Source organism: Eubalaena glacialis, chromosome 5 (assembly GCF_028564815.1).
Source record: "Eubalaena glacialis isolate mEubGla1 chromosome 5, mEubGla1.1.hap2.+ XY, whole genome shotgun sequence".
In the NCBI taxonomy this organism is placed as follows: Eukaryota; Metazoa; Chordata; class Mammalia; order Artiodactyla; family Balaenidae; genus Eubalaena; species Eubalaena glacialis.
Genome location: NC_083720.1, coordinates 464988 through 490862, shown reverse-complemented (window position 1 = coordinate 490862; position 25875 = coordinate 464988). Strand labels below are relative to the sequence as shown.

Below are 25875 nucleotides of genomic sequence, written 5' to 3'. Positions count from 1 at the left end.
TGGTGTTTGAAGGTTCTCTTACTACATATGAGATGGTATGATCTCACGCAACAGTGGACATTGACAAGTTAAAAAATGTATAGTATAAATCCCAATGCAACCACTAAAATAACCGAACAAAGAATTACAGCTAAGAAGGCAACAAAAGAGACAAATGGGAAAATTTAAAAAAATAATAATCCAAAAAAAAGGGCAGGAAGAAAGGAGAAAAGAACAGATGAGATGAATAAAAGATAAATAGCAAGATGGTAGATTTAAACCCAATCATATCAATACTCACATTAAATGTAAATGATTGAAACATCCCAATAAAAGGCAGAGGTTACCAGATTGGGTTAAAAAAAAAAGCAAGATTCAACTATATGCTGCCCACAGAGCACACTTCAAATATAGACACAAATTGGTTAAAAGTAAAGGGGTGGGAAAAGATAAATTGGCTAACACTCAACAAAATAACTGAGTGGCTGATGTATTAATATCAAAGTAAAGTTCAGAGCAAGAATATGACCAGAGAAAAATTGGGCCATTTCATAATGACAAAGTTCTAAAATCATCAAAAGGACGTAACAGTCTAAATGTGCATGTACCTGATGGCACACGGTAAGAATCCATGAAGCAAAAGCCGATTAGGAGAAATGGGCAAATCCACAATTATACTCAGAGGTTTCAACACTCTTCTCCCAAATGTGATTCAACAAGTAGACAGAAAATCATCAGGAATATAGAAGACATGAACACTATCACCTAACTTGGCCTGATTGATATTTACAGAACAGTCAAACATTTCCTGAGCCACAGGTGGCAATATTTTTTAAATAATTCAAGTCATTCAAAGAATGTTGTCTGACCACATTGGAATTATACTAGAAATCACTAACAAAAGATATCTGGGAAATCCTCAAATGTTTGCAAACCAATAATCCACTTCTTTTTTAAAATATTTTATTTATTTATTTTGGCTGTGCCAGGTCTTTGTTGCAGCATGTGGGATCTTTCGTTGCAGCATGCAGACTCTTAGTTGCGGCATGTGGGATCTAGTTCCCTGACCAGGGATCAAACCCGGGCCCCCTGCATTGGGAGTGCAGAGTCTTAGCCACTGGACCACTAGGGAAGTCCCAGTAATCCACTTCTTAATTTCCCATACATTGAAGAAGAAACCAGAGGAAAATTAAGAATTATCTTGAACTGAATGGAAATGAAAAGAGAACATATCAAAACCCGTGGAACACAGTTACAGCAGTACTTAGAAATTTATGGCACTAAGCACCTAATGAGAGAAGACAGGGCTCAGATCAATGACCTCAGTTTCCTTCCAAAGGAACTAGAAAACATGAGAAAAGGTGAAACCCCAAGTAAGCAGAAGAAGCAAACAGGAAAGATCACATTAGAAATCAATGAAATAGAAAACAAAACAAAAAGAAAAAAATAGAGAAAATTAATGAAACCAAAAGCTGGTTCTTTGAGAAGATCAATAAAATCCATAAATCTTTTATACATGGATCTGGAAAAAAAAAGAGAAAAGACACAGATTATCAGTATTAGGAACAAGAGATGCAATGTTACTACAGATTCTACACACATTAGAAGAAGAATAGGACCAGAATTTGAAAAGATACATGTTCACTGCAGCACTATTTACAATACCCAAGACATGGAAACAACCTAAATGTCCATCAACAGAGGAATGGATAAAGAAGATGTGGTACATATATATACAATGGAATATTACTCAGCCATTAAAAAGAATGAAATAATGCCATTTGCAGCAACATGGGTGAACCTAGAGATTGTCATACTGAGTGAAGTAAGTCAGACAGAAAGACAAATATCATATGATATCGCTTATATGTGGAATCTAAAAAAAGGCTACAAATGAACTTATCTACAAAACAGAAATAGAGTTACAGATGTAGAAAATAAACCCCTTACCGGGGCGGGGGGTGGGGGGGGGTAAGGAGGAGAAGGATAAATTGGAAGATTGGGATTGACACATACACACTACTGTATATAAAATAGGTAACTCATAAGGACCTACTGTAGAGCACAGGGAACTCTACTCAGTACTCTGTAATGGCCTCTATGGGGAAAGAACCTAAAAAAGAGTGGATATATGTACATGTATAACACATTCACTTTGCTGTACACCTGAAATTAAGAACATTGTAAATCAACTATACCCCAATAATTTTTTTTAAAAAAAGAAGAAGAATAGGGAACATTGTGAATAAATTTATGCCAATACATTTGACACCTTAGAAGAACTGGATAAATTCATTGAAAAACAAAAACTACCAAAGCTCACTCTAGAAGAAGTAGAAAAACTGAATGTATTTATTAAATAATTTGAATTTTTAGTTAAAAACCTTCCCACAGAGAAAACACCAGGCCCAGGGAGGGTGGTGGTGGTGTGATGAATTGGGAGACTGGGATTGACATATGTACACTAATATGTATAAAATAGATAACTAATAAGAATCTGCTGTATAAAAAATAAATAAACAAAATTCAAAAGAAAAAAAGGATATGCCACTCTCATAAAATGAGTGGGGGGCATTTCCTCTTTCTCTGCTTTGTAAAACAATTTGAATAAGATTGAAAATATCTGTTCCTTCAGTGTTTGGTAGAACTTACCCAAGGAATCATTTGAGGTTGGATTTTTTTGTGGGTATATTTATGTATGTATGTGCCTGTGCGCATGTGTGCTTATGTGTGAATAAATTTTAAACTATTAATTCATTTTCTTTACTGATTAAAAAAAAAAGAAAACACCAGGCCCAGATGGCTTCACTGAGAAATTCTACAAAACATTTAAGGAAGAAATAACACCCATTCTACGCAAACACTCCCAGCAAAGGGAAGAGGAGGGGCTACCTCTTGACTCATTCCATGATGCCAAATCCAGAATGACAAGAACAGAAACCTACAGAACAGTATCGGTCATGAACACAGATGCAAAACACCTTAAGTTTTGGTTAATCAAATCCAACAAAAAAAGGATAATACATCATGATCAGGTGGGGTTTATCCCAGGGATGCAAAGTTGGTTTAACATTTGAAAATCAATCAACATAACTTACCATATCAACAGAAAGAAAAAACATATGATTATCTCGGTAGATGCAGAAAGAGCACTGGACAGAATCCAACACCCATTCCTGATGTTAAAAAAAAAAAATTCTCAGCAAACTGGCAAAGAAAAGGACATCCTCCACCTGAGAAAAGGCATCTACAAAAACATTACAGCTAACATCACACTTAATTGTTAAAGAATGACGCTCACCCCTTAAGTTAGAACCAGACCTGGGGTTTGCTCTCTCCCTGCTAGTCAACATCGTGCTGGAGGGTCAAGCCAGTTCAGACTGGAAAGAAGTAAAATGCCCCTGATTTGTAAATGACAAGATCATCTATGTGGACAATTCTCTGGACTCTACAAGAAAAAGAGTCACCAAAATGAACAGTATTAGTGCACTTAGCAAGGTGGCGAGACACAACCAGTACACGACATACGGGCGCGCTGCAAGCAACAAGTTTCCAAAGAGCCAAGCACACATGTAATCGAGTCACATGACGTAGTGTCCCACTTGCAGGTATTTACCCAACAGAAAAGGAGGTACATGTCCACACAAATTTGCACACAAATGTTCACAGCGGCTTTATTTGTAACAGCCCCGAACTGGGAACTACCCAAATATCCGTCAACAAGTGACGGGGCAAACCGTTCTAGGTCCACACAATGGGACGTGATCAGCCATAAAAAGCCGTGAACCATCCGTCGACACTTGGCAACAACGCAGGTGAGTCTGAAGGTAACTGTGCTGGTGGAAAAGGCGTGCGAACTGTGTGATGGCATCTGTACCACATTCTAGAAAGAGCCAGTGGGTCTACAGTGACCGAGGCAGACGTGGGGCTGCCTGGGTGTGGGCTGGGAGGGGCCGTGAAACGACCTCTGGGGGTGATGGGAACAGCCACTGTCTAGATTGTGGTCAGAGTTTCATGGACAGAAGCAGGTCAAAACGTATCCAATCATATGCTCTAAAGAGTGTCAATTATGTCTCAATAAAGTCGTTATTTACAAAAACAAACCAATCAGGTTGATCTACTAGACAGACAGACGAGAGGCCTGTGTGGAGGGACCGGGGAGGCCGCTGAGGTGACAGGCTCGGCCTCGGCGGCTGAGCGAACACACGAAGTGTGAACAGGGGTGACATCACTTTAGACTTTAAAATGCACGAAAGACCTCTTTTTGGTTTCGCCTTCTCTCCTGGGGCCTCACTGGAGCCTCCCCACGCACGGGGCTGGCCACTCCTGCACCTGTGCCGGGACCACTGTGGGAGGGACCCCTCCTCCCCGAGGGACACTGGGGGTGCTGCTGGTGACTCTCGGTCACAGACACCGTAGGGATGGGTGGCCTTGAGCTGGGCAAGTGCGGCAGAGGAAGAGGCTGGTTGCTATGGCAACAGCCATGCTTCTAAAGACTGGGCGTCCCTCCTTCTCCCTTGAAAGGGAAGAGGCATAACTGAGAGCCGGGGGCACGCGGGGACGGGGGCCTCCTGACTTGGCTCCTGTGGCCACAGGGCCGGTTCTACGTGCTGCTGCCGGACCGAAGGCTGAACCCGCCGACGCCCTTGTCTGCTCAGGAGCAGCAATTGGCGAGGGAGGGACATGGGGACAGATGGGCAGGACAGCCACACGGCCCCCGTGTACAGCCCGTCCACGTGTGCACGCGGGCTGTTCTTCTGCCCGCACAGCCTGTCGGACACATTCTGGGAAGAACGAGGCCCAACCTCGAGGATCGGCCAGCAGGAGCCTGGTAAGCACCTGGCAGCGCACCGCAGTCACTGGGCCGCGGGGCTGGCGCTGGCCCCTGGGACCATCAGCACATGGGTGGTTGGAAATGCAGTCTCAGGCCCCGTCCCACACAGACTAGAGTCAGACCCATGTCTTAACAAGACCCCAGGTGACTCACACGTGCAAGTGTTTGCAGCCATGGGCCCTCGGGGGACTTGGCAAACGTGAGATGGCCGATTACATGCAGGGTCTCGAGAAATGAAACAGGTGGGCAGCTTCTGAAGGGCTGCTTGAGGCACATATAGGCAGAAAATTGTAGGTCCGTTGGCAGGTCTCTGAAGCCCCTTGTCATAGTGAGGCTAGGGCCTCATGTGCAGGACCCAGAGCCCTTGATGGAGGGGAGGCTGGTCCCCCTGACAAAGAACTGCCTATACAGTCACTAGCCTACGGCCCCAGTTATGTAAGGGGCACCTGCGGCACCCTCAGTGACTGCCCTATGGAGGGGATTCCTGGATGATGGCTCTGAAGCGAGGCCAATCCTCACGCACCGGAAAGCCACCATCGCTGGTCATGTGGGGCATGGGCCTGAGTCTGTGAGCCCACGGGTTTGCAGACCCTTCCTGTAGGTGTTTCCATCTCCGCAGAATGTAGAGTGGGCCATTCATACTCAGCGAGCAGCCACAGCCCTACACTGGCCCGCAGCTGCTGCATGGGGGCTATCGTGGAAGCCCCCAGGCCTGCCCTCCGCGCTAAACCAAAAATAACACCATGTTTCTGGGGATTAGGTCCAACATCAGGAACTGGGGAGATGTGAGGGTGGGGATTCCTTCTCTGTTCTCCATATCACTTGCCAGATGGGTGCTGAGTGACAGATGATCACAGCATAACCCAGGGCAACACCAACCAGCTGAGGTCTGGATGTGTACCTTTACTGGACAAAATCACACAGTCCGTGGCGCCAGTATGCAGCACAGCTGGCTTTTCTATCCCCCTCGAGGAAGGAGACCAGCAGGCTCCCACACATGGCAGGCACGGCAGCACACCTTCAGAGTCTGCCTGATGGCACCAACGCTCCCACCATCTTAACACGGTCCAGGGATCTTGGTTCCCTTGATGACATTATGCCGATTAGACAGGGCGGCCAAGAGATGACAAGCGCCCTAGAGGCCTCGGTAAAGCCCATGCCTCCCGCAGGGTGAGAGGTAAACCCGCTGAAAGTCCAGGGAAGTTTAGGGGTCCGAAGGTCTGGCAACGTGGGAGTGTGCAGGACCACTTCTAGGAGGCACAGAGCTCAGTGGGGCTCTGGGTGGGGGAGCGGCACACCCCGCATCTGCACGTGCTGTTCTGACCCATCTCCTGGGCCGCAGGCCACTCGCCCCTTGGGTGAGTAGCCCATCAGACCCCACGCAGCCTGGAGCATCTGTGGCAGACACCTGTGGCAAACGCCTCCAGCCCAGAGCCCTGGCATCCTGGAGCAAGTCCATCTCCTCCTGCGTCAAACACAACTCTCCACTTGAAAAGCAGCTCCGGGTCTGCCACTGAGCTCTGGGGCAGGTCCAACTCCATTTACCAAGTGGCCACGTGACCCAAGGGCCCAGTGAGAAGACGGTGCACACAGCATTCTGTCCCAAATTTAAGTATCAGAGCCTGGGCCCAAGCACATCTGAAAGCACGTCATATGACCGGGAGCCTCCAGCTCCTCCTGAGCTGCTTGCTGCCTCTCCCTCAACCCACGCCCAGGGCTGCATGAAGAGCTTCCTGCCAGCCGCATGAGGGATGTGGTTTGCGGGCGCGTGTGCACACGCACCAGTGTCCCCCGGCACGCAGAACCAAGGTGCACGTCTGGCTCAAGCAGGCAGCATCCAACAGGTCAGCCGGTGGGCCAGACTCAGAGCGACGAAGACAGAACACCTGGGGACAAAGAGGTCTGTGGAGAGGGAGAGGGTGCTGTGTCCTGCAGAAAAGCTACACTGATCCAGGAAGTGTCCCCTACAGCAGGGGCTCATAAACGGGTCATGTCAATGTCAGCCTCTTTCTGCCATCCCAGTGACCACTCCATGGGCCCAGGTGCAAAGTGGCCATGACAGCAGGGACGGAGGACGTGCATGGGCCAATTACGTGGACTTCCTGAACTCTCAACACAGCTCCCAGCCCAACCCCAAACCAGCAAAGACCAAAACATGGTCAGAGGATGGGGACATGCCAGCAACCCGGTGGCCGCCTGACAACACACAAGCCACAATAAAAGTGGAGATGGTGACTTACCCCTGGAGACAGTTGTGGCTTTGCTGTCCTGGCCAAGATGCAGGTGCCAGTGCCAAATCCCCACTGACTGCCCTGGAGCCATAACTGTCTGAGATCAAAGGAGGGGCCCATCTGAGATCTCTGCTCAGTGGGGTGTGCGGTGGAGTGGGCAGTGTCCAAGGAAGGAACCGGGGAACCCAGTACCCCTCCCAGTAAGCTGCGAGCTGAGATGGCCCCTGACCATCAGGGGTCCTCAGGCTACCAAACCAGCAGGTAGAGAAAAGGCTGCTTTAAAAATTTTTTTTTAATTGAAGTATAGGTAATTTACAATGTTCCGTTAGTTTCTGGTGTACAGCAAAGTGATTCAGTTATATATATGTATATACGGGGTTGGCCAGAAAGTTCGTTCGGGTTTTTCCATAAGATGTGACGGAAAAATCCAAATGAACTTTTTGGCCAACCCAATATATATATTCCTTTTCACATTCTTTTCTATTACGGTTTATTACAAGATATTGAATATAGTTCCCTGTGCTATACAGTAGGGCCTATTGTTTATATATATGTGTATATATATATATATATATTTTTTATAAATCTTAACCACTTTTTTTAAAAAAATTATTTATTTATTTATGGCTGTGTTGGGTCTTCGTTTCTGTGCGAGGGCTTTCTCTAGTTGTGGCAAGCGGGGGCCACTCTTCATCGCGGTGCGCGGGCCTCTCACTGTCACGGCCTCTCTTGTTGCGGAGCACAGGCTCCAGACGCGCCGGCTCAGTAATTGTGGCTCACGGGCCTACTTGCTCCGCGGCATGTGGGATCCTCCCAGACCAGGGCTCGAACCCGTGTCCCCTGCATTGGCAGGCAGACTCTCAACCACTGCGCCACCAGGGAAGCCCCTGTTTATATTTTATATATAGCAGCTTGTATCCCAAAAAGAAGAGGCTGCTTTAACGCTGGGGTGATGCATTCCTACCGCCACAGAGAAATAGGGTTGGTGCTCATTACCGACTGAACTGGATCCCCCCAATTCACACACTGACGTTCTCACCCCCAGTACCTCAGAATGTGACAGTATTTGGAGAGGGAGCCTTTAAAGAGGTGATTAAAATGAGGTCACATGTGTGGGCCCAAATCCCACATGGCTGGTGTCCTTATAAGAAGAGGAAATTAGGACACAGACACACACAAAGGGACAACCATGTGAGGACACGGGGAGGAGGTGGCCATCTGCAAGGCAAGGAGAGTGCCCTCAGGAGGAACCCCTGCCCTCAGGCTGCGGCCTCCAGGATGTGAGAGAATGAGCGTCTGCCGTATGGGCCACCTGCCCACCGTGGTGCTTGGTCACGTAGCCACATCCAGGCAGAGCTTCCGGACGAGGCAGGAAGACAATGCCCAGAAACCGGGGGCTCCACCGGGCACCCCAGCACCCCTTGTATGGTACCAACGGGGCCCCAGGCACCAAGCCCTGAAGCCTCCCCCAGCGGCCAAGGGCAATGGGGACAGGTGCTGGCTTTGGGGTTCAGGTGGAGAATGCTCACACCGACATCCCTAGCCCAGGATGAGGCAGCTGGTGGGCCCTGGTGCCCTGCCCTTTCCATGCGGACAGGAGCCGGGGGTGACTGGGCCTTGCCTTCCATGTGCCCTGCCAGGCCTGCCCCCCCACCCCTGAGCCCAGGCAGCTCGGAGGGCAGCGGAGAGAGGAGGGTGGATCGGGGCCCCCACTCCTGCTTGCGTCACCCCAGACTGGCTGCACCCCTGCTCCTCGCCACGTGGCCTCGCCACACCGTTCTCTGTCGGCTCCACCTGCCCTGGGGTGGGCGTGGGGGGTTGGGGAGGAGCCCCAGGGCTCCATACCACCCCTCGTGGCTTCCCTGGCCCCTGTCCACATGTCCATCCACAGTCCCCAAGTCGCCCTCGTCTGGGCGTGCTGTTTCCTCCTGGGCCCAGATAAGGAGCCCGGATGACCGCAGGAGTGGACACTGCCGGCCTTCCCTGCCACTGCAGACAGTCTGGGCCAGGCAGGGTGCAGTGGGCAGCCTGGCTGGGCCTCAGGAAGTGGGAACCCTCTGGGCCCTCCTGGCGCAGGGGCTGGGAATGGGGCCTGCTGCACCCAGCGGTGATGCCAGAGACCCCAGGCACGCAGAGCGGGCACCCCAGTGGCAACTCACACCTGTCTGCGCTTGACCCGAGTCCCATCCAGGCTCCCACAGGCGGGGGTTGGGCGAGGCGGGGATGGCCTCACTCCAGCCAGGCCTCGTGTCTGCCCAGTGCCCACCACGAAGGCCGCCCCCATTACTGTGCATGGAAAGGCACTTTAAGGGGGTGAATGAGGGGCAGGAGGGGACAAACAGAGGGGATGACTGGCTGAGAGGCTGACGGCAGTCCGGCCCAGCACGGCTCCTGGCCGCCCAGGCTCACGGTCAGCACTGGTGCAGTCGCGGGGCAGCAGTGGCCCTCACGGGGCAGGGGCCCCCAGGTACCACACAGGGCTCGAGAAGGGGCCTGGTCGGGCCCAGTAGTCCACAGCACGGACCCGGTAGGAGCCGGAGACGACAGCCGTGTCTGAGGACACAAAGGTACGTGCCTGCTCTTCAACCTGAACCCCTCTGATCCCCCCAAACTCCAGGTGCCGAAAGGCCCTGGACCCCTCCCCACAGGGACTGTGCTGAGGCAGCAGGCACACCTGGGCTGAACACGAAGAGGTTAAAGGTCGAAGGCTTCCTGCTGATGGGCAGGTACACCACACCCTCCGCGGAGAACTGGATCTCATAGGTCCACAGGCACCTGGGGAAGGTCAGGCACAACCAGGGCTGGGGTCCAGGGGGCTGGCAGGCAGGGGGCGCCCAGAGCCCTACTCCCCTCCAGCCCCCTTCCTGGCCCCTCCCCGGGGCCCAGGACACTCTTCCTGCCATGACAAAGGGCCACACTGGCTGAGAGGAGGGGTCTGGAGCACAGTGCCAGGGGCAAATGGCCTGTGTAGGTACCCCCACCCTACATCACAGAGGTACAAAGTCAGGGGCCATTTGTGCCAACAGTGGGGGCAGCTGTATGGGGGGCAGAGAGCACAGTCCGCGTGGGGTGGCCGAAGGGCCACAGAGAGTGGCCACATGGGCGCTACAGCCCGGAGGATTTGGGGGCCAAGGGCGCGTGGGGGGGGGGCAGGGGTAGGGGTGGTGACCGCACTCACGCACTTGGAGCCCACACGCTCATCGGACCAGACCAAAAGCAGCTGCCCGCGGGTCAAGGGCAGAGCACGGAGCCGGGTCACCTGGGGGAGTGAGGCACCGAGACTGGTTGGGGGCGGGGGCGACCGGGGCGGCGGCGGGGAAGGGAACTGCCACTTGCCTGCCCCGGCGGCTCCTCGGGGCGCGCGCACACGTGCACCAGCCAGAGCGAGGGCACAGGAAGCTCAGGGCGCAGCGTCAGGCGGCCGCTGCTGGGAAAGGGGAGCGGCACCACGGTCGCCGGGTCCTGGGGACAGAGTCAGGGGCTCAGGGCCCTCGGACCTCGGGAGCCGCCCCGCCCCTTACCCCACGCTCCCCGCGGACCTCGGCCGCGCGCATGCGCCGGAACTGCTCAGCAGAGGGGTAGACGGGCCTGCCCAGGCGCCGCCACTCGCCGTAGGGGCTGCAGAGCCAGTTGTCCATGTAGAGCTGGACAAAGACGACCTCTGCGGAGCGGGATGCTGGGGCCGGGCCTCGCCTCCTCCAGGCCCCGCCCCGCCAGAGCTACCCCCACCCCAGGGGCGGGAGCCCCCTCTCTGGGAGCCCTGCTTACCCGGGCCCGGGGGCACCCCGTGCAGGCTCAGAGTCAAGGGTACGCTGCGGCTGGCGTGGGCGCGGGTGTCGTCGCTCGCGTAGACCAGCACCGTGGCGCGCCAGGCGTCGGCGGGGCCCGTGGCGGGGTGGGCGCTGGCCAGGACGCCCACCGTGTGGTTGCTATCCAGCACCGTCCCGCCCCGGGACACCTCAGCCCAGAGCTGCTCGCCGTCTGCGGGGGTAGAGGGGTCACCACGCCGAGTCGTCGCCCCTCGACCCTCCCAGGGCCCGGCTTCCCACCATTTGCCCTCCTCCACCGGAGGTCCCCGGCCACACCACAGCCTCTGCGGCCCACTGAGCTGGGGAAGGGTGGGGAGGGACAAGAAACACGCTCCCGGCTCCCCAGCAGGGCACATCCTTCCGCGGGCCTTTGCACAAGCTACGCCTGGCCTAGCACGACGTCCCCGTCCACCCGAGGCCTCGTCCTGGCCCCGCCCCCGCAGGAAGCGCCGCGGAGCCCGGCACGCGGCTCACCCAGCAGCGCCAGCAGGGCCATCGCCGTGAGCACAGGCTTGCGCAGCAGCTGCACGTGCGGCGGGCGCGTGTCGTTGACCTGGAAGCGCGCGGTGAGCGTGCGCTGAGAGAAGGGGTGCGGGTGGTAACTCAGGAAGGCGTTGTCGTTGCTTAGGAGCGCGTAGCGCACGGAGGAGCTGGTGTTGGCCACCAGCAGGTTCTGGTGCTGTGCGATGACCTGCGGGCATCGGGGTGGCTGGGAACGCGACCGCGGGGGCCGCCTGCCCGCCCCTCCCACCCGGGAGAAAAGCCTCCCCCGGGGGCGGGCCTGGCGGCGGGCCCACCTTCACGACCATGGCAGCGTAGGTCACGTCGGCCCTCCAGGGCTGCGGCAAGGACCAGCCCACCAGCGGGTCGGCCTCGTCGTTGTAAACGGGGGTGTCCGCGAACTTGGGGAAGAGCCGCTGTATCTGCCGCACGACCGCCGCCTCCTGCTCCAGGATGTAGATGGAGCTGCCCGCGCCCTGCGCAGAGGCCCCGCCTGAGCAACCCCCGAGACCGCCGCGGAGGGGCGGCGGGGCTGCAGGCAGCAGGCGGGGATTCTGGGGTTGCCGCATGCGGGGGACCCCCGCGTGGGCGCTGGGTTGGGGGCGGGGACGGACGGAAGGGCGGGGATCCCGGGCTGGACCTTCTTGTGGAGGGCGATGTAGTCCAGCCTCACGCCCACCTCCCCGGTGAAGAAGTTGGTGCCGTTGTGGCAGTGCCCCAGGAGGCCCCAGCAGAGCGGGGAGCGCGGCAGCGGGTGGAAGGAGTCTCCGGGGCCGCCCAGGCGCAGAGCCAAGCTGGCGGCTCGCAGACCCTCGGAGCAGGCGTCGTAGTAGTTCAAGAAGCCTGGGCGGGAGGGACACAGAGTCCACACCCCCGCGCCGGAGGGGCGGCTGCCACCCCCTCTCAGATCCGCAGGACCCCCGGAGGCCGGCCTGCCCACCTTGCAAGGTCATGGACACGTTGTCAAAGTCGTGGTGGTCCGGCTCGTTCCACGTCTCGAAATTCCACTTGGAAACGTGCTTGAGGCCGTACCTACCTGCAGAGGGTCCCTACTGTGGCGAGAGGGCCCCTGCCCTGGGGCAGGGTCATGGGCTCATGGGGATCCCCAGGGAGGGGCAACCATGGTGGGGGGCTTGTATGTGACGGGAGTGTCTGATTCCCTATGAGCTCGCCCCCCCCCCACTTGCCCCCCTCCCCCATCAGGAGGCCCTGGTTCAGTGGGTTCATGATGAGAAGACCAGGAGGTGGCATGGGCGGGTGCGGGAGGAGAGCCTGCCCAGCAGTGCCCCCCCGTCCCCGCAGGGCACGCGCCCCGCCCACCGATGTATCTCCTGGCCAGGAGCGAGACCAGGTTCTTCCACTCGAACACCTGCCGCTTGTCCTCAAAGTCAGTGAAGCATCCGGAGGGGCTGCCCATCAGCTCAAAGCCTGCAGCACATGAGGGTGGCCGTCGCACTGCTCACCTGCCTGTCTCCACCAGGCCCACACTGAGGTAGGCCCTGAGTGGGCAACCAGGAGGACCCAGAGGGGCCAGGCCAAGGGGAGGGCGTGGGGCCAGCAGTACAAGGGCGAGGCTGGCGGCTTACCTGGGACGAGCTGGTTCTCCCTGAGAAGGTCCAGGTACCGGTCCAGGTGGGTGAAGTTGTAGCTCAGGCCCTGCCTGGCTGACCCCCTGTAGAAGGACACTCAATGTCAGGATGGCAGAAGGTGGGCCCGGGACTGGAACTGTGGCCACATTCAAGCAGCTAAGAAACCTGCAAGGTGCCATGCAGGACTAGGCTCCAGACAACTGGCCCCTCTCCTCAGAAAACATGACTATGTAAGCCTAGTAGTCACTTACAGCCTAGTATGAACTAGAGTGTCTGTACTGGAATCCCACCCTTGAGCCTTCAGGGGCTCAGAATAGCCTGTGGGAGGGGGCAGGCCGGTCTTTCGGGAAAGGTACAACAGGATGGAGGGGGGAGAATAGGCATCCTAAAGACAGCTGACAGTGAAGCCGGGAGGCTGTGGGATGAGCCTGGCAGGACCCTGTGATGCCATATCCTGCTTCCCTGCACCTCCTGGAGGCCAGGACCCCAGATTTGGCTCAACACTCCCCCTGCCCCCCTTCCACACTCTGAGAGGCAACGTGAACAGGCAGGAGAGGGAGAAGGGCAGCCTCCCCACCCTGCACTCATGCCTGAGGTAGAAATGAACTCATGATAATCAAGCAGCAGAAAAGCAGCTAGTGGGCCTGGGGCAGAAGGTTGTGGGTCGTGAGAGATGCAGTCACACGAGGCTTTGTGACAATGGTGAGGATGGGACCCTGACTCAGGATGGGACCCAGGGTGACATGGGGAGTCCTCTCAGGGATGGAAGCAGAGCAATACCATGACTTTTTTTGTTTATGTGTTTGTAAGACAACTCTTTTAGAACAGTTCTGGATTCACAGCAAAATTGAGACGGAGGTACTGAGATTTACCCCCCGTCACGCTCCCTCCCCACATGCACAGCCTCCCGCATGGTCAACATCCCAGAGTGGGACTTTTGTTACAACTGATGGACCTACACTAACATCATAGTCACCCCAAATCCACAGTCCACATTAGGGCTCACCGGGTGATGTACATTCTATGGGTTTGGAAAAATGTATAACGGCACGTATCTACCACTGCAGCATCACACAAAGTATTTTCACTGCCCTAAAAATCCTCTCTGCCTCACCTCTTCGTCCTCCCCCCACCCCAAACCCCTGACGTGTTTACTGTCTCCATAGTTTTGCCTTTGCCATGTTTTGAAAAGATCCCTTCATCGGCCCGTTGGAGCCAGAGTGGGAGCTGGAAGACGGTTCCCCGGGGGAGGTATGGTGCCCGGACTGGGTGGCGTCGGCGGCAGCAGCAAGAGGGAGCTGGAGCGGATGGATATAGGAGGCAGAAGGGCCAGCGTCCACTGCCGGACTGGAGGGGAGCTGGGAAGGGGGAGTTCAGCACATCCGTGGATTTCGCTTGAGCACCTGGGGGATATAGGAGGAGCGGATGGATATAGGAGGCAGAGGGGCCAGCGTCCACTGCCGGACTGGAGGGGAGCTGGGAAGGGGGAGTTCAGCACAACCGTGGATTTCGCTTGAGCACCTGGGGGTGCGTGCAGTTGGCAGAGGCAGGCGGGGGAGTAAGATGGGTCTCGAATGCGCTGGCGTGGAGGTGGCGCACCTAGGGTCGGGGGCTGGGTGAGGAAACTGGTGCTCAGCCGTCAGGCCAAGGCAAGGAGGGCGAGGCAGGCGGAGTAGAGCACCGAGCCTGGGGCTGATGCGGCAGCCTGGGGTGGCCCAGACGGGTGGGCCGGCAGAGGGTCTGAGGGCTTCCCCTGAGGGCACGCCCGGTCCATCCACAGATCTGAGGGGGAGGGCGGACACGTTCCAGAGGGCGTGCAGCTGCGCCCTCTAGTGGCAGCCAGGTGCGTCCCGCCTGCGCGGCGGCGGCGGCGGCGGCGGCGGCGGCGAGGGAGGGGCGACGAGGGATCAAGGTGGAATCTGGCCCTGAACCGCTCTGGGTCTAAGTCTCCCAGTCAGTCCCACGCCAGTCTGGCCAGCCCACCGCTGTCCCCCTGAGGGACAGCGAGGGTCTGGACAAGTCAGCACCTCCCTTCCGGGCCTCCTCTGCCCCACTCGTCACTGCACAAGGTCAAGGCCGAGCCACCACGCAGACAGGGTGCCTCCGGCTCTCACCAGACCGCGTCTTCCCACCTCCGGAGCCCAGCCCCACAGCACGTGCGCAGCGGGGATCCGCCCCTCCCCCCTCCAAAGGTCACAACCGGTAGCAAAGGAAAAAAAGCGCTCGGGTAAAAATTAAACGCGTGGCAGCGGACGGGTTCCAAAGTCCCACAGGTGGGGGTGGGGGAGCAGGCGTGGGCGATGGGCGACGCATGTACAGTGGAGGCCCGGGCACGGGTGCCAGGCTTTCTCTGCAGACCCTGGCAGCGCTGGGCCGACTTGGGGCGGGAGCACATCAGGCCTCGGGTAAATTCTGTTCCGGCGCTCAGTGTCCTGGGCCAGCGGGGTGTCACCAGGGGAGCCCCAGCCGCAGAGCCGATCTCAGCCTGTCACTCTGAGTGGACTTGAGTGTCCGCTGACCCATCCAGCGTCGGCACCCAGAAATGCCCTAGGGGTCAGTAACCTGCCCCCCGGGGACCAGAAGACCCAACCTTGGGATGATCCCAGGCCCAGGAACCCCGGGGAGCTGTCCTCGGGGCCCCACTGTCGGTGCCTAGGTCTCCATCCGTCTCAGCCTCCGTCGGCAGGGGAATTTGAGCGATCAAAGCTAGTGAGGGGGCTGAGCCAGAAGGTGTAGTGCGCAGCCCACCCCTGCACTCCCCCTGCAGAGGCTTGGGTCACACACGCAGTCCAGCCCGAGGGCCTCTCCATCCTCCAGCCACGCAGGAGGCCGAACCTGGGCGCGAGGCACAGGCGGCGTCGCCTCCCGCTCCTGGTCCGGCACTTGGGCCGGGGCAGCGGAGGCCGCACAACGACTTTATTCACTGCACGCCGGCGGCCGTCAGGCTGCACCAGGAACCACCCCCCATCCCTGGGCCTGAGCGCGTGCGCCGCGAGGACCCAGCAGCACCCAGGCCTGGTGAGTGCTCGGGTGCGCGGGGCGGGGCCCCAGGCCTCGCGTGCTCGGGCGTGGAATCTGGGGAACACCGGGTGGGGATCGGGCCGGGTGCAGATGGGGCCGCGCTTGCTCGTCTGGCGAGGGGAGGGACGCACTCGTGGGAGGGGGCGCAGGGTGGATGGAAATGTGCTGGGTGGGGCCCGGGCCGCGCGTGCTTGGCTTGCGGGGCGCACTCGTGGGAGGGGGCGCGGAGCGGGGGTACGTGTGGAAATGCACGGGGTGGGTACCTGGGGCGCGAACCCGGGGCGCGCGTGGTCGGTAGGGATGGGGGGGCGCGGGGCCGGGGTGGGGAAATACATGGGGCGGGGCGAGAGTGCTCAGAGGGGGAGACACAGACCCGCCGCTGCGGGGAACCGGCAGCCACAGTCAGGGTCCGGGCTGCGAAGGTGCCGGCCGGGGAGGCAGAAGAGTCGCTCTTCTGGAACTGGGAGCGCTGGGGTCTGGTTCTCCGGACCCTGGAGATGAGAATGGGCTTGCAGCCCAGCCTCTTTTCACTTGTGGGGATACATGGCTCCTTTCCAAATAAGTGTACTCAGCGGCTTAAAATGGTGATTTAAAGACCAATATTAAAATAACAACCATGTGGCACAGGACTGGGCAGGAGGCAAGATGAGGGCGGTTCCAGCAGGCGGAGGTGCTGGAGACCCCACGCCCCTTGCTGGTTAACCCGCGCCAGGGTCCTGCTGCCCCCTGCCCTGGTGGAGAAGTCTGCAGTGGGCCCACTGGGGTGAAGGGGGTCAGTGGGCCTCGGCCAGCAAGGCCCCAGGACCCAAGACGCTCGCCTGTGTGCCTGGTCAGATGGCAGCATGAAGACCACAGTCCTCAAAGCACAGAGGGACAGGCAGGGGTGGGGGGGGGTGGCGCTTAGGCCCCAGGGGCCCTGCAGTTCTCTCTCAGTTGTATCTCTTCAGCTGCTTAGACACCAAGCCTGGGCAGCGGCTGGGGGAGCAGAGGCCCAGGCCCTGCCACCAAGGCAGCCGAGGCCAGGCCCCTGCGGTGCAGCTGGATGGGGGACATGGGTGCTGCAGCGCTGAGAACTGTCCCTCCCTGAAATATCAGTATCTCCACCTGCCTAAAATCCCACCACAGGTGCTCCAAACCTAGGCGGCTCCCGAAAGCCCCGTCCCCACCTCCTGAGAGGGGGAGGGGCCGCCACCTCCATTCACCCCTCCCCTCCCCGACGGTGGGCCCCGCCGCCACCGCTGCCCACACATGCCATGCAGGGAGTTCCCACACTGCCGCTCCGCTGGTAGCTGGGTTGGAAGATAAGCGTGTTATGACCCCTCGGTGGTCCCTCCACTCCAGCCCTGAGAGGAGTCTTATCTGCCCCTGAACTGCTGTGACTTGTCCCGCCTGCCCTCTGGCCGGTGGCTCCTGTAAACCACATCCTTGGGCAAACAGCTCCGCCCCAGGACTGAGTGGGTACTGCACAGGACTCGAGGGGAGGGGCCGGGCCGGGAGGCCTCAGGCTCTGCCCCGGGTGATTGGGTTCAGCCTCCTGAGGGCAGGGCGAGATCTTGGGGCCCAACAAAGACTCTTCAAGAACAAGGAATCAGATCTGGAAATGGACGCGGCATCGCAGTGGGGCCTCGGCTCTGACCACTCCTCCCCCTCGATGCAGGTGTGTGGAGACCCTCCCACCCTCTGGCTATCCCCCCAGCCACCCTGGGGTTCCACTCCCACCTCTGCCCCCAAATGGGGCCTCTGGTCTTTCCCATCAGGCCATGGATGTGGCAGAGCTTTCAGGGAGGCTCTGGAGGGAGGTCCCGAAATGAGGCTGAATGTGGGAGGCGCCTGGATGGAGCTCCCCCTGCCACGGGCTTTGGGAGACAGCAGGCCCAGGCCAGCTCAGCCTTGCAGCCCCGTCGAAGGGACCCCTCGCAGCCTCTCAGGTCTCCCCTCCAGGATGGAGAACACTTGGGGCTGTGGTGTTCTTTCCCCACGCTGCCCCTAAGGCACCCACTTGCTCACGGTAAAGCTGGGAGAACCGCGGTCCTGAGTAATTTTAAATCAGCAGCATGCTCTTCGTTAACTGCCTGTGGGACACGAGGGCAGTCATCCAAAGGGGCCGCTTACCTTCACACCAGCCCTACGAGGCAGGTCCCACTGGCCCAGAGGAGTGGATGGAGGCGTGGCGAGGCCAGACGGCCACCCACCGCACAGGGCCAGCACCTGGCTGGGATCCAGGTGGCGGGGCTCCAGGGGGCAGAACCAGGACCCCTGCCCCTGTAGCAGGAAGGGCACACCTGGCTGCTAATTGTATCTTGATGCCTGGCAGCCCTCCAGTCCTCGGCCACACACACACACACACACACACAACAGCGGCCTCGTGCCTGCTTTCCACACAAGGACACAGCAGAAGCCAAGATGTGGCTGCCCTGGGCCCAGCTGGCTCCCGCATGGACCAGACCCATCTCCTGGCAGACAGGATGTCCAGGGATGGGACCCGGAGACCAGCCCCTCCCTCGGATCCCCATCCTTGCCCACACTCCAGGGTCCTGGGAGCCATGGCACTGGGCCCCAGAGCCGAGGGGTCGCACGCTGCCCGTCCCCCCGCCCCCTCCCCCAGTACAACTGGCCAGGCTCCTGAGCTTTCCGCCTCCCCCAGGGGCCCAGAATCCAAGCTTCCTGCTCCAGCCACTCAATGCCCCAGCCCACCGGTCCCGCACCTGGAGCCCTGCTCCTGGGAGGCTGGAAGCTTATAAGAGTCCCACACAATTGTAATTATCTGTGAGCCTCTGATTACAGTACAACTCCCCGGATTAGCCGCTCAGGTAATGCGCATCTGGGGGAACCTATGACTCAGCAATCTTTGGAGTAAATGATTTAACTGCAAGCCCAGCACAGCCGAGCAGTCAGATGCTAAGCACAGAGCTCTGCCCGCCGGTCAGTGCCAGGCCAGCTCTGTGCCTGAGCCCACCACCTGCATGCCCAACCCGCTAACTGAGCCAGAGGCCCGGGGGACAGACAAGCTAGGCCCGCACTACCTGCCGAGCCCGTGAGGGGCCCCCTCAGGTAAGAGTCCCCCTGGGACCCTGCGGCAGGACAACTCAGCCACAGCAGAGGCCAGCTCCCTGGATGGAGCGGAGGGGCAGAACGCTGTGAGTGGAAAGGCCTGATTCCAGTGTTTCTTTTGTGGACTCCCCGTTGTTTAAACAGTCACTCAGTCGACACACCTGGACCTCGGGGGGCTGGCTGAGCTCATGGTGTCCAGGGACCCCTGTGTGGTGAGGTCTTCAGAGGAGAGAAACAGCTCCCCTAGCATCCCCCAAAGGGCAGGCCTGCCACTTGAGCCCTGGGGGCGGCGTCCGCCTGCCCACACCTCACACCAGGCCGGGATGAGCGCCCGTCCTCCACACCCGGGGACACCCCAGGCCCCGCGTCCCCGGCCAGTGCACACACCGCGCCAGGGTGACCAGGCTCTGAGGAAGCAGAGACCATCTGCTTCATGTCACCATGAGGGGGACAGCAAGAGCTGAAGTCCGGGCGGACCTCAGCACAGCTGTGAACGGGACTCCCTGGCGCTCACTGAGCACAGAGGCAAGGTCAGCCTGGGCCGGGTGGCAGGCTGCCCTCTGGACAGCAGGGACGGTTGGCACGCGTGTTCCACGGTGCGTCTTTGTGGCCTGAGCCACCAGCCAAAACCCAGGAGCGTTAACACGCACTGGGAAAGGGGCCTGCTGTCCCAGAACACCCTGCAGGCGACGGACACCAGTCGCCCCCGCTGCCCCCCCAGCCGGGCCCTCAAAGCACGTTCCAGGAACTCTGCCGCAAGGACGGGCAGTGGCAGGCGCTGCTGCAGCGCAGATTTGGGGTCCTGGCATCTGCAAGGCTCTTCCTGCCAGCAGGGCCGCAGTGCAGAGGTGATGGAGGGACGACCAGAGGGGACTATGGTGGTCTGGACGGCGGAGCGGAGGGGGCTCTGGCGTGGACGGAGAGCAGCGGAGCTTGTTCTGGCCACGCGAGTCTGGGTCTCCGTGACGCCCTCTGACTCTGACACATCTCGCCACCCCAGCAATGACACCCACTTCTGCCCACTTTGCAGGTTTTCTCGGGGGGCGGGCTGGTGCCCCACGATGGACGTGTCCCCTGAGTGCACACAGCAGGGCAGGGGGCTGGTGCTGGTTCGCCGGCGGCCCCCTGCACCCCCAGACCTGCGAGAGGCTCTGAAGGCCCGGCTGCGGCGGAGCTGTGCATGCAGCGTGCAGGGGGCCTGGGCGCTGCTGCAGGACTTGCTCCCCGCCACGCGCTGGCTCCGCCAGTACCAGCCTCGGGAGGACCTGGCGGGTGACGTCATATCTGGGCTGGTCATCGGCATCATCCTGGTGCCTCAGGCCATCGCCTACTCACTGCTGGCCGGGCTGCAGCCCATCTACAGCCTCTACACGTCCTTCTTTGCAAACCTCATCTACTTCCTCATGGGCACCTCGCGTCACATCTCCGTGGGTATCTTCAGCCTGCTCTGCCTCATGGTGGGCCAAGTGGTGGATCGCGAGCTCCTGCTGGCCGGCTTCGACCCCGCCCAGGACGGCCCGGGGCCCGGGGCCAACCGCAGCGCCCTCAATGCCTCGGCCACCATGCTGGCGCTTGGGCTACAGGACTGCAGCCGGGACTGCTACGCCATCCGCGTGGCCACCGCCCTCACGCTGCTGGCCGGGATTTACCAGGTGAGGAGCTGGGCCTGGGCCTAGACAGGCTGGCTCAGCCACTCAGAGCAGCCCCTTCAGTTACTGGTCGCCCCCCTGCAAGGGCCAAGCCCGGGGGAGACAGGAGGTCAGGGCGGTGGCTTAACCCGCAAGGAGAGGAGAGAACAGGGCATAGGCAGAAGTGGGTGCGTGACAGCACCCCGGGTCGGGGCACCAGAGGGGTTGAGGGTGCCCGGGGTGGGGGGCCTGCCTGGCCAGCCGCAGAGTGTGGCCTCGGGCCCAAATGTGCCCCCACGTGGTCTGCACATCCTCCCCAGCGTCCTGTCCCAAGTGGGATCCTGGGAACTGCCTGCCTGCCTGCCTCCCCACGGCCTCCCCGCACCCAGCCCTCCCTGGCCCAGGGCTGTCCACCCCAACGTCGCCCCCTCCCAAGGGCCACCTCAGGTCCTTCCCCTCAGCTCCAGGTCCCCCGGGAGGGGGGCGGTGCTGTGGACAGGGCAGAGAAAGGAGCTGCCTTCCGATGCCCAGAGCCCGCGTGTGTGGGACCACCGTGAGCGTCGTGGCCACAGCGTGCACTCCGGCGGCTACCATGCCTGTGCGCGCACACGCATGTGCAGGCGGCCGTGGATGGGGTCCACGTGGGAAATGAGCAATGCGAGGGAGGGAGGTCCGGCTCTGCGCTGTGCCCGCGCCCTGCAGCCCTGACCACGCTCTGTCTGCAGGTCCTCATGGGCGTCCTCGGGCTGGGCTTCGTGTCCGCCTACCTCTCGCAGCCGCTGCTGGACGGCTTCGCCATGGGGGCCTCAGTGACCATCCTGACCTCCCAGCTCCGACACCTGCTGGGCGTGCGGGTCCCGCGGCATCAGGGGCTGGGCCTGGTGGTCAGCACATGGCTGAGCCTGCTGCGCAGTGCCGGGCAGGCCAACCTGTGCGACGTGCTCACCAGTGCCGCATGCCTGGCCGTGCTGCTGGCGGCCAAGGAGCTCTCGGACCGCTACCGGCACCACTTGAAGGTGCCGCTGCCCGCAGAACTGCTGGTCATCGGGGCGGCCACGCTCGTGTCCCACTTCGGGCAGTTCCACGAGCGCTTCGGCTCCAGCGTGGCTGGCGACATCCCCACTGGCTTCATGGCCCCGCATGTGCCAGAGCCGGGGCTGGTGTGGCGCGTGGCGCTGGACGCCGCATCCCTGGCCCTCGTGAGTTCCGCCTTCTCCATCTCGCTGGCGGAGATGTTCGCCCGCAGCCATGGCTACTCTGTGCGCGCCAACCAGGAGCTGCTGGCTGTGGGCTGCTGCAATGTGCTGCCTGCCTTCTTCCACTGTTTTGCCACCAGCGCCGCCCTGGCCAAGAGCCTGGTGAAGACAGCCACCGGCTGCCGCACGCAGCTGTCCAGCGCGGTCAGCGCCGCCGTGGTGCTGCTGGTGGTGCTGGCGCTAGCGCCCCTGTTCCGGGACCTGCAGCGGAGCGTGCTGGCCTGCATCATCATCGTCAGCCTGCGTGGGGCCCTGCGCAAGGTGCGGGACGTCCCGCGGCTATGGCGGCTCAGCCCTGCCGATGCTCTGGTCTGGGTGGCCACGGCGGCCACCTGCGTGCTGGTCAGCACTGAGGCCGGGCTCCTGGCCGGCATTCTCCTCTCACTGCTCAGCCTGGCCGGCCGCACACGGCACCCACGCGCTGCCCTGCTCGCCCGCGCCGGGGATTCCAGCTTCTATGGGGACCCAGCAGAATTTGAGGGCCTGGTCCCTGAGCCTGGTGTGCAGGTGTTCCGCTTCACGGGGCCCCTCTACTATGCCAATAAGGACTTCTTCCTGCGGTCACTCTACAGCCTCACCGGGCTGAACGCGGGGTATGCAGCCGCCAGGAGGAAGGAGCGGGGCCCAGGGGTGGGGGCTGGCGAGGGAGAGCCTGTCGAAGGCAGGGACCTGGGTCCCGGGAGCAGCACAGCTGCGCTGGTGCCCTCGGCGACCTGCTTCCACGCAGTGGTCATTGACTGTGCCCCGCTGCTGTTCCTGGACGCAGCCGGCCTGGCCACACTGCAGGACCTGCGCCGAGACTACGGGGCCTTGGGCATCACCCTGCTCCTGGCCTGCTGCAGCCCCTCGGTAAGGGACACCCTGAGGAGAGGCGGCTTCCTCGGGGAGGACCAGGGGGACGCGGCCGAGGAGGGGCAGCTGTTCCCCAGCGTGCACTGTGCCGTGCAGGCGGCCCGAGCCCGCTGCCAGGAGCTGGTGGCCACCAACTCCACCCTCTAACAGAGCCGGCACCTGCCGCCAGCCTCCACTCCCACCATCCATCACTGCAATCTTGCTGTCGCCTGGTGCCTCCAATCTAGAGGACCCAGGGAACCCCAAATGGGATGGAGGGTGGCAGTGAACACACACAAGGACCCAGACACTTGAGAACCCTCAACTGCACCTTTGAGACAAATGCTGCCTCGGTGCCAACCTGGGCCCAGTGCTGTGCATCTGTGGTCCGTGGAGCCGGTCTGACACTCGGTGTCCTGTCTTACTTGAACAAGGACCCTGAGGCAGTCATGTGGTCTCCAAGATGCCAAAAGGACGTTGGTCCCTTGGCCCGCTAGCGCCCCCCCACCCCAGGTGACAGCTGGCAGCTCTGGTCAGGGGTGTGATGAGAGTCTCTGTGTCTAGGAAACCCCGCAATGCACACACCCAAGTGTTTCTTACACCCTGTGCCTCAGCCCCCACTGGGGCTGGCAGGGCCAAAGGCAGATGTGACCAACACGCCCTCAGCCCGGCCCCTGGCGTGGCATCCCTGCACAGTCTGAGCACAGAGCGAGGGTGCCCACTCCCCGTTGCAGGGTCCAGCTGTGCCCGATCCAGGGGCTGCCCCAGCACCCACAGCGCCTGTGCCACCAGGAGGGTGCCCTCAATTCTCCCCTGCCCCCAGGATGCTTGGCCGAGAAGCACAGGGGCAATGGCTTCTTGGAGCAGGAGTCCCCCACCCCGTGACCCCGCCACGGCCCGGTACTGCACTGTCCTCCACACCCAGACGCCACCTCCTCTTAGTCTCCGTCTGCATCTCCATACACTGGGCTCTGCCCAGCTCCCCCCAGGCTGCCCATCCCCTCCATCACCCACCTGGCCGTGATGAGGTCCAGCAGCCAGTGGGTCCGAACCTGTTCGATGCCACCATGAGGGACGGCACCCACGTAGGCCAGGTTGAGCTGCTGGTCCCAGCTGAGGTCATACCGGTCAGCCTGGCTGTGCGGCAGTGGGGGACTGGGCACAAAACAAGGGGGAGCGGAGGCGTTAGTCTCCTTGAGTGGGGCTAGCGGAGGGGCCTCAGCACAGGCCCCGCACCTACAAACTCAGGGCAAGGACCGGGGCGTGTCTGCTGGTGAATTTTACTGTCCCTGATGTAATAAACTGCCCCCTAGTGCCAGGACTGTGATGAAGTCTCAGGTTTATGGGGGTCGGGGGCTCCCAGAGAGATCACATTCCCACCCTGCTCCCTGCCCCACCAGCCGGGAGATATCAGCTCCAAGCCCGACAGAGGCAATCGGGGACACGTCCCACTGCAGGGACGTCGAACGTTCTGCGGTTGCCCCCTCGAGGGGGTCCCGGTCTGCGCCAAAGAGTAGTGTCCTGGGCCACAGCCCCTCCTGCAGCCTGGGCTGCCGCGGTTGGCCACCAGGCTCTTCAGCCTCTGGGGGGTGACCAGGCACACTCAGGACCTGACCCCAGGCCCCCACCACACGGGGCAGCCGCTCAGCTAGAAAACCTCCGCAGCACCGGAAACATCGCATAGAGCCAGCGGACAGAGAGGAGATCCCCACTCTGAGGCTGGACCCGAAAGGAAGGAGCGAGCCACGGCCCTCCTCACTTCGGAGCGCCTACTGCAGGTCTCTCCAGGTGCGACACGGGGGTCCCGGAGGCACGGGGCGGGGTGCGCGGCCGCGGTTTGGGAAGAGCGCGCAGCGAGCAGGGGCGGGCTGGGCCGCTCCGACCTCAGTGTCCCCCGCGAGGCGCTCACCAGAAGCCGGTGCTCCTCCAGAAGGGCTGCAGGGGACGCAGCGCGCGGGCCGCGTCCACGCGCACCAGGTGCGGAGCCTCGGCGGCCGCAAGGGACGCGGCCAGGAGCGCGAGCAGCGCGGCGCGGGGGCGAGGTGGGCGCATGGCGGGGGCGCGGGGGACGCAAGCCCCGGGCGCGGGAGCACCCCAATCCCGGGAGACCCACCCAGCCCTCCGCGCTCCGCGAGCCGACGTCCGCGCCCCGCCCGCCTGTTCCGCCTCCGGGTCGCGCGCCACGTGACCGCCGGCACGGGGCGGGGCCTCGGCAGGACTGGGCCGGGCGGGGGTCCGGCGGGCAGTGGGAGGTGGGCGGGGCCGGAGCGGTGGGCGTGGAGCGGGGCTGTGGGAGGGGCGTGGCCGGGAGGGGAAAGCAGGAGGCGTGGGCGGGGTCTGGCGGGAGGTGGCCGTGGAGGCGGGCCCGGGGCGGTGGGCGTGGGGCTGTGTGGCGGGGCGGGGAGCTCCCGCAGCCCCGGAATCTGGAGCGCTTCTCCAGGCGGTGGGCTCTGCCCAGCTGCCCTCAGGCTGCCATCCCCCCGCCCCAATCTGGAGCCCCTTCCCGGCAGTTTGCTCCCCTCCGTTCCCTCCCGCGCCGAGCGGGCTGCGGGGACTGGGCGGCACTCGGAAAGCGCTCGGCCTTCAGCCGCTCGAGTGAAAACCGTCGTCTGTTAATGCTTCGGAAGGTCGGCTCGCGGGCCGGCAAGTATCCTAACGCGCGGGCCAGGCGGCTGCTCAGTGGAAGGTGGTCAGAAGTGGGACACGTTTGGAAGGTGGATGGTGGCTCTTAGGAATTTGGCTGGAGCAGCGCGCGGATGTGACGTTTTCTGAGAGGAGGGCTGTTGTAAAGCAACGGGGGTGGTCAGGGGGCTAAGCTGCCTTTGAGAAGCCAAGTGGACATTTCTATGGGCAGATGGGCAGCGTGGCCTGGCTGTTGGGGGAGGTGGGGTCAGCGGTGAATGTTTAAGCTTCAAACTGCACATATACTACGTGTGTGTATACCTACATATACTGTAGGTCGTACAGCCTCACATCCTCCACCAGTCAAGTGTCTCAGGACTCGGGGAAGAGCCTCTGTCCTTGCACTGTCCTCCCTCGGACAGCAGAACCCCGCCCCAGAGTCAACCAGTGTCACCAGTCCCTTGGGCTGAAGAGAGAGGAGCTCTAGAAGTGATGGACGACATCCAGTCACAGAATGAAGACG

General features: G+C 60.3%; 2 protein-coding genes across 5 annotated transcripts; one reads left to right on the top strand and one right to left on the bottom strand.

Moving 5' to 3' along the window:
* Positions 1-7353: 7353 nt before the first annotated feature.
* On the bottom strand, positions 7354-24889 carry IDUA (alpha-L-iduronidase). Of its 3 annotated transcripts, none has more exons than XM_061191847.1 (14): positions 24640-24889; positions 23745-23885; positions 12941-13026; positions 12675-12782; positions 12295-12390; positions 11995-12197; positions 11651-11830; positions 11328-11544; positions 10813-11025; positions 10584-10705; positions 10381-10506; positions 10227-10303; positions 9719-9819; positions 7354-9597 (listed from the first exon to the last, which is right to left on the bottom strand). In XM_061191847.1, exons 1-14 carry the CDS (start codon positions 24780-24782, stop codon positions 9491-9493), a joined length of 1920 nt encoding a protein of 639 aa, XP_061047830.1. In that variant the 5' UTR covers positions 24783-24889; the 3' UTR covers positions 7354-9490. The 3 variants fall into 3 exon arrangements, with proteins under 3 accessions (XP_061047830.1, XP_061047831.1, XP_061047832.1); XM_061191848.1 differs by having other exon boundaries at positions 12034-12197; XM_061191849.1 differs by lacking the exon at positions 7354-9597 and having other exon boundaries at positions 9724-9819; positions 10223-10303.
* On the top strand, positions 15728-24044 carry SLC26A1 (solute carrier family 26 member 1). Of its 2 annotated transcripts, none has more exons than XM_061191839.1 (3): positions 15728-15961; positions 20046-20667; positions 21369-24044. In XM_061191839.1, exons 2-3 carry the CDS (start codon positions 20077-20079, stop codon positions 22896-22898), a joined length of 2121 nt encoding a protein of 706 aa, XP_061047822.1. In that variant the 5' UTR covers positions 15728-15961; positions 20046-20076; the 3' UTR covers positions 22899-24044. The 2 variants fall into 2 exon arrangements, with proteins under 2 accessions (XP_061047822.1, XP_061047820.1); XM_061191837.1 differs by lacking the exon at positions 15728-15961 and adding an exon at positions 18878-19015.
* Positions 24890-25875: the final 986 nt, after the last annotated feature.